Below are 9,256 nucleotides of genomic sequence, written 5' to 3'. Positions count from 1 at the left end.
AAGTCGAACTACATGCCACACTTCTATTTGTTGGCTAAAGTGCTACCTTTCATTCTTTCAATATGCTAAACCTCGGATTTTAACCTTAGATAAGAGTCCTAATCTGTTTTCATTTTACTATTTTGAATGTTTTCATTTTACTATTAAGTAACTACATCTTTAACCATTTTTTTATTTTCTAAATTTCTCCTTTTTTTAATAGTTATTATTATTATTTTTTATTTTTTATTTTTTATTTTTTATTTTTAAAACCAACTTTAAGTTACTTTTACTTTTCCTGAGAAGCATACATGATTTATAGACTACCACAGAGATGTGAGCCTGTGATATTGAAAATCTTTTTACCACAGGCAGTAACAGTGAATGCAAATGCATGGACCAATTCGGGGCATGCAGTAAACCAAATATATGATATGCTTTACATGATGGGACGTGATGATGTTGCTGTTGGATTTGGAGGTGAGGGTGGTATACTAGAAGATGGTACTATTGTCCCAAATGTTGGTGGATATCTTCCATTAATCGATCAGGCATGAACTTCTCGCAGTCTCTCGTTCATATATATACTAGCTTTTTATCCGGGAAATATTTCTCTCTACAGTTTGCTTTGTTAAGTTTCCATACTATCAGTTTGAACTAAGATTACGCCATCCTTTGTTTACATACACGACCAAATAGATGCATATGTATTCAACCAAATTGACAATTTGAAAACATGACGTGCCATATCGTTGCCCAACTATGAATCTATGATGAGAGGAAGATTTACTAATATAGTTCAAAATTGAATATCAGGGGACTACAACAGCAGGAGGATGCAGATATAGACAGGCTATTCCTGTAGGACTTGGAGGTCGATTAGATACCGATACTAATTTTGGCATCCGCAAGGCTTTCCTCCCACAGGTATCATTTACATTCATGGATCAGCAGTTCTTATGTCTTTTGTGAGTCTAGATTTACTTATATTGTCATTTATCCTTCGATGAGCAAAGTTAGAAAATTTTCTCATCAGACCAAACTCGACGATTATATCCACTTACACTGTTTTAAGCTTGCAGAGTTATGCACTTTCATTTTGTTACAGATTTTCTTTAATTAATTTTTTATCTGAACCTAATGAAGTGTGTAATTCAATCATGTACTGCTATTAATTTCTTTCTTATTACAATGGTCGTGCATTTATTTTCTTTGTTTCCTCTTTTCTTCTTTCAATGACATTAGGGAAGCAGGAGATATAGTCCATTGCGACAACCTACTGCTCAGCAAGTGATGATTGACAAAATATCTGCAGGTCCCAAAATAACTGTGTTTGTTATAGGAGCACATACCAACTTTGCTGTATTCCTTATGAACAATCCACACTTGAAGAAGAATGTTGAGCATATTTATGTGATGGGGGGTGGTGTGAGATCACAGAACTCAATTGGTTGTTGCCCCCAAAATTCTACCTTTTGTGTGCCTGAGCAGTGTGGTGATCCTGGGAACTTGTTCACAGACTATACTAGCAATCCTTATGCAGAGTTCAATATTTTTGGAGACCCTTTTGCTGCTTACCAGGTTAGCTTGACATGATTCATTCTCATATAACCAAAGTACTGAACTTTAGGAATCGAGAGTAGTTTAACTCTATATGGTACTAGAGATATGAAGTTCTGAGTTGAAAGTTGAAACCTCTCTGATCCCCATCCTCAGCTCTTGTTAGAATGGAAACTGCAAACCGATCCTTGAACAATACAATTAGGGGATAGGATTGCTGGCTGCACAAAGGGGAGGGCATTAGCTTAGCATATGCCATTGGCTAATTCCCTAGCAGCATAGACTTTTCGGGTCTGCAGTGGCTGTTTGTCAGTTACATACTACAGTATATATATGAAGTGTACATATGTCTGATAACTTGAAAAGCTTCTAATTTGACATATTCTTGATGATCTGATCTCCTCAGGTCATTCATTCAGGAATTCCTGTCACCCTTGTTCCATTGGATGCAACAAGTACCATTCCGATTACTCAAAACTTCTATGAAGCATTTGAGAAGAGTCAGGCTACATATGAAGCACAATATTCCTTCAAGTCCTTGAAAATGCGACATGATATTTGGTCCGACGACCAATTCTTCAATGTAAATCCCTTGTTATGTTTGCTGTTGTGTTACAAGAGTTCTCTCATATTTATGTCTTCGCATTTTTTTCTGTTTAATTAAGATTCCAATGATTACATGATACTATCTGCAGAGCTATTTTATGTGGGACTCTTTTACATCTGGTGTAGCGGTCTCAATCATGCAAAACTCTCATAAGAGCAGTCAGCCGGAGAATGAATTTGCTGAAATGGAGTACATGAACATAACCGTTATTACTTCAAATGAGCCTTATGGGGTCTCTGATGGCTCCAATCCTTTCTTTGATGGCCATAAAGTTCCGAAATTCAACTTATCCAAAAATGGTGTCCATAGTGGTCACCTCCAAAATGGTCTTAGAGATCCATTTTGCGTTGTGATGAATGAGAAAGGAAAATGCAAGGTACTTGTCTTCTACCTTGTGACATCCAAAAGTTTGTCCTTTGTAGTCTTGGGATTTTAGCCAAAACATCATATATTGTTTTTGGTTTTGATGTTTTTATTCGTCTTTCAGAAGTGTTTTGTGTTCTCTTGTCGAATCTGACACAGCATATTATGTTTGGACAAATAGTAGACCTTAGTAATGATCCCAATTCAGAGTTTAGTAACATGCAAAATTTTATAGCAATAGAAATTTTTTGATTGAAGACATTGCAAATGTATATACAGTCTTGTTCAAATGTTGTTGTAACTTTTGCTGCAACTCAATCTAACAGGATGGTTATACAACACAAGTAACAGGTTCAGAGGCTGTGAGAGTACTTGTTGCTACAAAAGCAAAACCAAATAAGGATGTTGCAAGCCCACTTAACAGAGAATTCTTTAAAAGCTTCATGGAAGTAAGTTCAATAAGATACATTTCTGGTTTTAAACTTTTAATTATGCTTCTTGATATCTATGAATAATATAATGAATTTGGCACTCTTTTACCTTTGACTTTTACAGGTTCTAAACAGCCCTCAACAGACAGGGAGATTCAATTTCACAACACAATTTCCTTTCTACAAGGAAGTGACATATACACCAGATTTTGGAAATACTAAACTGGGCAAACCGGTTGTGTTTGACATGGATATGAGTGCTGGAGATTTTCTAGCTTTGCTTTACCTCCTAAAAATTCCTGTTGGAGTGATTAATCTCAAGGTACAGTTTATTTTTCCTGTTGAAGTCAAAGAGTAGCACAAGTTGGCATCTGTGTAACTGTGTTCTTTGTTAAAATTGTTTTTTTCTAGCAGTCCTAGACTACTGTCACCACTTAAATAAAACTGTTATGAATCCACCACTATTTTGATCATACATCCTTTAAATTTTAAAATATGACTAGAGTTTATAAGAATACCCTTGGTCTGTAAGTTCTTTTTTTGGTGGTGCTTGTTTTTCAATGCTTCAACTTTAGCACAGCTCCTAGCACAGAATCTGGGTGAACTATACCTGAACAGCTGAAAATAAATGTAACAAAACCAAGTTTCTTTGTCCTTGCTATCAGGCAGTACTAGTGACCCCTACTGGCTGGGCAAATGCTGCAACAATAGATGTCATATATGACTTGCTGCATATGATGGGTCGCGATGACATTCCAGTTGGTCTAGGAGATTTATTTGCTATGAAGCAGTCTGACCCCTCTTTCTCTGCAGTTGGAGACTGCAAATATGTTAAGGCCATCCCTCATGGGGGTGGTGGATTACTAGATTCAGACACTCTCTATGGCCTTGCTCGTGACTTACCTCGAAGCCCAAGAAGGTAACACAAATTACAGTCACATGAAAAAGTTTTGGCTTTAGGCATTTTCGATTGCCTAATCCTAGGACAGTGACTGAACTGTTAAGTTGTTGTTACATCAGGTATACCGCACAGAATTCTGTGAAATATGGAGCCCCAAGAGATACAGAAAACCCTGAACTAAGGCAACCACTAGCATTGGAAGTTTGGGAGTCTGTGGTGAAAACATTGGATCCAGGATCTAAGATTACCATATTGACCAATGGACCATTGACTACTCTAGCAAGTATTATTTCGTCGGAAAGTAAAACTATCTCTCTAATTAAGGTAAGTTGGTCTGAGTTCATAATGCAGGAAAAATATCTATGAAGCTAACAATAGCATAATACGGTGATGATTTGTTTGTTGCAGGAAGTGTATATAGTTGGAGGACATATCAGCCGAAGCGAAAATGATAAAGGAAATGTGTTTTCGGTTCCTTCTAGTAATGCAGAGTTCAATATGTTTCTTGACCCTTTGGCTGCAAAGACAGTGTTTGATTCCTCACTTAATATCACACTCATTCCTCTTGGCATCCAGCAGAGAGTTAATTCTTTTCCAAAAATCTTAAAAAGGCTGCACAGTGCAAAGAATACAACACCAGAAGCACTTTTCGCCCGACGTTTGCTGTCAAGGCTACACCGTTTGCAACAATTGCACCATAGCTATCACCACATGGTAATGCTTCTTATCAAAGAAAATGCCTAAATACTTTAGCAGTAATATGAAAGATTTTCATGCATGTAGCAGATTTAAGGAAATTCTTTTGTTGCATGATATCTAGTATGCTATGACATACAATGACAGAATAATGTGCATTACATAATTGATCATTAATTTAAATTGACAGTACCAAGTACCAACATAACATGCCCGGAATGTTCTCCAAGAGAACATTTCCCAACCATTAAGGATAATGTTTTGTTACTACAAATTGGCTGCTAATTGCTAACAGTGCTATGTTATGAAATTGTTAATCTGACAGCATACTTGAAATCAATGAACTGACCAAGCAGAATTCAGAGTTTTGTTGACCTACAGTTTGCTTCACTAAACAAAAATTGATAGGTCGCAAATACGGTTTAAGGAACTTCAAAAATTTATGACATGAGTTGTTAACTTGATCAAGTAAATTTGATCACCGTTTGTCGAATGATCTTTGTTCTCATAAGTTATTATGCTGCAGGAAACTTTCTTAGGGGAGCTCCTTGGTGCAGTTCTCTTGGACGGTGATTCTCATCTGAGCCAAAGCTTCAAACTTAAACACATGAAAGTTTTTGCTGATGACATTGAATCTAGAGATGGGGAGATTTTGATTTATCAAGATGAGGGAAAATTGGTCAAAGTATTGGACACAGTAAATGCCAAGACATTTTATGAACTTTTCGCCGACGGGCTAAGTTATTCAAAGCAATCTGCTGTATTAGCAAGTTTTGAAGAGCAAAAAAAATTGTGGCAGAAGCCGCCAAATCAAACCAAGCCTGCAGAGTTGGCATTCTGCTCTTAAATTTAGCTCAAAGAAGGCAACACAAGGAAAATAATTTTCATGGAATTTTAGTCTTTGACTGATATGTTTAACAAATCAAAGCTGTTCATTGTACTTGAAATGATAATGTTACTAGTTATTTGTAGAAGATAATGTTACTCCTTTCTGTTTGATTTGACAAGGATGGTTTGCTTATTGAACAGATCACCTGGGATCTTAAAGAATTTAGGATCATTGGAACCAACGAAACTAAATTGTCAAATTCTCTGTAATTATACATTACATTTCACCATCTCTGACCTGCCAAATCTTGTAATCTTCTGTAGTGCTAATGAAGTTGATTCTATTACTTTATAAGGCTTTTCTATATAGACCACTAACCACTTTGTATCTATGGGTATGCATCAATCATTTGAATCATTTCGTTTGTGTACACCGACTACAATAATTCCATCATTTTCCGGCTACTTCAGATTACAGTAAAATATTGATGAATAGATACCAGAATAATAACTAATCCAAGTATCTAACACCCAAAAGTAAAGTTGGTTACCACAATTATATCAGAGGTCTAAATTTGATTGGTTAGGCTGAACATGGTGTTTCCCTTTCTTCTTTATTCTCGGCAACCAAACAAGGGTAATTTTGATCAAGGAGCAAGAACTTGATGGCACTCAAGGTGATTCTCTACGTTTTGTGTACATGTTTGAGCAGAAGACACAGATAGACAACCAACGCAGATCAAGACTGACCAACAAGGCTTCAAAGAATCAAATCTTTCGTATGGATTCATATTTCATTTTATATTATGGAGACAGGCTCACCATGATCATTTATTTAATATCTGCTAGCAGAACGACAACCAAAGACCAATAATAGAATCGTTAGATCATCAAACTTACAGAACATCAAAGGCAAACTTGATTCATGGCAGCTTTGTCCGGCCATATACCATACGCCAACTCTGCACTACATATGGAAGCTGAAGCTATAAGGTCTGGTCTTCTCATTGCAATTCATGAAGGTTGGAATGAGATCGAAATTGAGAGGGACTGTGCAGTGCTTATGCATGCTTTGGCTCGAGAAGATGGGGGATGTGACTGAGGTTAGCACTATTCTACTTGATTGTCGTCATTATTTGGAGGCATTCGATAATGTCTATCGCGAAGCAAATGGTGTCACAAATCGAATTGCACACCTTGCTAGATCATCACTTTTAAATGAATTTTGGGGTGAGGAGACACTTGATATTATTCAAGATGTTCTTATAAAAGATGGTTGTACTATAACACGAGGTTCAGACTATATGTCTCCCTCGATGTACTATCCAATATCCATCCATAATAATCTTTAATCGGGGCTCTTTGCCCGACTTCAAAAGCAAACTTGATTCACTGCAAAGGTTCCACAAAAAGTGCAAACTGCTAAAACTGTGTTTTCCCATAATCTAAACCATCTTAATGTATGCAAACCCAGAATTGATTTGCTTGCTTTGAAACTACAATTATAACCAATTAGGAATGGATATAGTAAATGAGCAGCTAGCAGAAAAAATCCGATGAATAAAACTCAAAATAAAAGGAAAAGCATAAGTTACAAAGATAACAAGGTTATTAGACCCTTGAAGGTTCATTAAGAAGTTGTAGCAGACAGAAAACTCATTTCCACAAAATTCATACAAGCATAATTCATTAGTGAAAGAGAACTTTCAATCAACTTAGAGAGGTGTTATGCACTAACTTGAAGAGATTCTCTACAACCCCCCAACTTTCTTGTTTTTTTTTTTTTTTCTTCACAAATTGTAGCCTTAGAAATTTAATTCCAACATAGGAATTGACCCACCAGCTGCCACAATTTGTTGCTCCATCTGCAAATCAACAATATGTATTCTTAAGAAACAAAGAATGGATGAACTGATGACGAGTTTCAACAGAATAAATCATCGTATTCTACTTACTGCAAAGAGAGTTTCAAGCTTGTTCTTCACAAGGTGGTACTCTTGCTTTAATTGTTGAAGACATCTGATGCACCTGTTGACAACAAACTTCCATTAATTTTCAAGAGCTGATAAAGAAAGAGCATATATGAACGCTAATTAGCAGTGTTCATATTTGATGAGAGTTGAGGAAACCTACCCTTCAATGTTCTGTTCTTCGCACAAGTTGCGGAAAGCAATGCAGCCATTTTTAACTCTTTGTGCACCAACACTACCAAACAACAACAAAATTCACCATAGTGAGCTTTATACCTTTTTAATTTCCAAGATCTGAAACTAGAGTTTAGATTGAAGTTGCAGATAGTCAGATAGTGGAGTTAACCCAAATTATGAGACCTTAAAAGAATGTTGCAGTAACCAAGAAGCTATGACTTGTAAATGGATCATTCAGCTCATAACCCAATTTTCAGATACATCAAAAGATTGTTGCAGTAACCAAAAAGCCAACAATTGTAAATGGATCATTTAGTTCATAACCCAATTTTAAGAGATATTACTTTCTATAATTTTCTATTAAGAGAAAAAAGGGAGTTTCATGTATACCTGGAGCTGCTACCCTTGAACTGGTGAACATGGGCACCAATTTTCTTGAAGTCTACACCTGGCTGCTCTCTGTTCAGTGAAAACAGAAAAGGGAAAACACCCAATGAACAACAAAATTGAAGCTTCCAAAAGCAAAGCATGAACACAAAGAGCATCCAAAATCCAAACGAGAAAAAGACAGATTGAAAAGGAAAGATCTTGGGGTCCTTACAGAGCTCTGGTGATCTCATTGAGAAGCTTCTCAGAATCATCAAAGAAAAGAGATACAACTTCCACAACAAAATCTGGGTTGCTGTCATCTTGAAGCTGTTGAAGCTGCAAAAACTGCCCATCCAAAAGCCCCTACAACCAGACCAAGCAGAATCAAGAACACAACACAAAAGGGCAAACCCAATCCAATCCAAAACACAACAGAAACAAAACAAAACAAAACCCATCTGAAAACTAATCATAAATTTCAAACATTTCATGTTCCTTTACCTCCAGAAACAAGGACTTAGTGTAGTCAACCCACTGTCTCTGCATCTGACCCACCTCCATGTTTTTGGTTGTGTTCCTCCCTACACAGACAGACCCAGGAGCAGGAAAAAGCTTGTGCCTTGGAGAAATTACAGATCTTGAGGAGGAATTATTGCACCAAACAATAAATCAATGAGTATAAATGCTGCGAAACCGTGAAAAGGATTTTGATAAATTCAACGAGAGTGAGAAAGAAACAAAATCCAAGCTCTGCTTTTGGGTATTGTCTACACTGTCTAGTACTAGTTGTAGCCTCTGACCCTGAACCTGACCCCCCCTTCCTCTTTCTCTCTCCGGATATGTGCTCTGGTTTGTAGTATTTTCTATTCACAGAGAATCATAAACCCCACCATTGACAATTTGGTATGCGCAATTCCCTTTCTTTACTGTTTTATGGGAGCATTTAATCTATATATATATATATATATATATATATCTCTCTATCTCTTGGTCTTCATATGTACGTATGTATCTATGTGTCCGAATTCTATTTTATTTACATTGATGATAAAATAGAATAAATGATAAAAGGGTACAGTTAGATGTAATAAATGATAACACAGTTAATAAATATTCATTGATGATAAAACAGTATCTCTATTTAAATCTCTTAAAGCGTTACCCATGAAAATAAAAAAAATTACGATCTATGCCACTGTTCTCTTAAAGCGTTGCCCCTAAGAATGAAAATAACTACGAATTATGCCACTGACGCCGTTACCCCATCCACGCCGTTACCCCCATATCTGAGTCCCCCACCTCTGATTTTCGTTTCAAAAATCATTTCACTTTCCCTCAAAACTATCGAAACCGCTCCTCTCTCAATCTCGCTGAA

At 36.5% G+C, this 9,256-nt stretch overlaps 2 protein-coding genes across 2 annotated transcripts in view; one reads left to right on the top strand and one right to left on the bottom strand.

Moving 5' to 3' along the window:
- LOC101302065 overlaps positions 1 to 5,384 on the top strand; it is a 15,499-nt gene extending 10,115 nt beyond the window's left edge. Inside the window, exons 3-13 of the mRNA XM_004298038.1 lie at positions 351 to 530; positions 796 to 906; positions 1,225 to 1,560; positions 1,946 to 2,122; positions 2,235 to 2,522; positions 2,836 to 2,958; positions 3,065 to 3,262; positions 3,606 to 3,859; positions 3,961 to 4,165; positions 4,250 to 4,555; positions 5,064 to 5,384. Of these exons, the coding sequence (XP_004298086.1) occupies positions 351 to 530; positions 796 to 906; positions 1,225 to 1,560; positions 1,946 to 2,122; positions 2,235 to 2,522; positions 2,836 to 2,958; positions 3,065 to 3,262; positions 3,606 to 3,859; positions 3,961 to 4,165; positions 4,250 to 4,555; positions 5,064 to 5,384 (2,499 nt within the window). The remainder of the gene's footprint in view (positions 1 to 350; positions 531 to 795; positions 907 to 1,224; positions 1,561 to 1,945; positions 2,123 to 2,234; positions 2,523 to 2,835; positions 2,959 to 3,064; positions 3,263 to 3,605; positions 3,860 to 3,960; positions 4,166 to 4,249; positions 4,556 to 5,063) is intronic.
- A 1,770-nt stretch (positions 5,385 to 7,154) lies between these two features.
- Positions 7,155 to 8,813, bottom strand: LOC101312920 (histidine-containing phosphotransfer protein 1-like). The gene is made up of 6 exons (XM_004296725.1): positions 8,383 to 8,813; positions 8,114 to 8,244; positions 7,903 to 7,971; positions 7,499 to 7,570; positions 7,321 to 7,393; positions 7,155 to 7,230 (listed from the first exon to the last, which is right to left on the bottom strand). The coding sequence occupies exons 1-6, from the start codon at positions 8,440 to 8,442 to the stop codon at positions 7,171 to 7,173; spliced, it is 465 nt and encodes a 154-aa protein (XP_004296773.1). The 5' UTR covers positions 8,443 to 8,813; the 3' UTR covers positions 7,155 to 7,170.
- Between the last annotated feature and the right edge of the window lie 443 nt (positions 8,814 to 9,256).

Source organism: Fragaria vesca, linkage group LG4, assembly GCF_000184155.1.
Source record: "Fragaria vesca subsp. vesca linkage group LG4, FraVesHawaii_1.0, whole genome shotgun sequence".
Lineage (NCBI taxonomy): Eukaryota > Viridiplantae > Streptophyta > Magnoliopsida > Rosales > Rosaceae > Fragaria > Fragaria vesca.
Note: the sequence above shows the minus strand (reverse complement) of the source record. Positions and strands in the feature narration are given on the sequence as shown.

Coding starts and splice junctions, on each gene's coding strand:
- LOC101312920 (XM_004296725.1), bottom strand. CDS start 8,442: ATGGAGGTGGGTCAGATGCAGAGACAGTGGGTTGACTACACTAAGTCC. Junction 8,245..8,382: donor CTAAGTCCTTGTTTCTGGAG/GTAAAGGAACAT, acceptor GTCTGGTTGTAG/GGGCTTTTGGATGGGCAGTT. Junction 7,231..7,320: donor AGCTTGAAACTCTCTTTGCA/GTAAGTAGAATA, acceptor GTTGATTTGCAG/ATGGAGCAACAAATTGTGGC.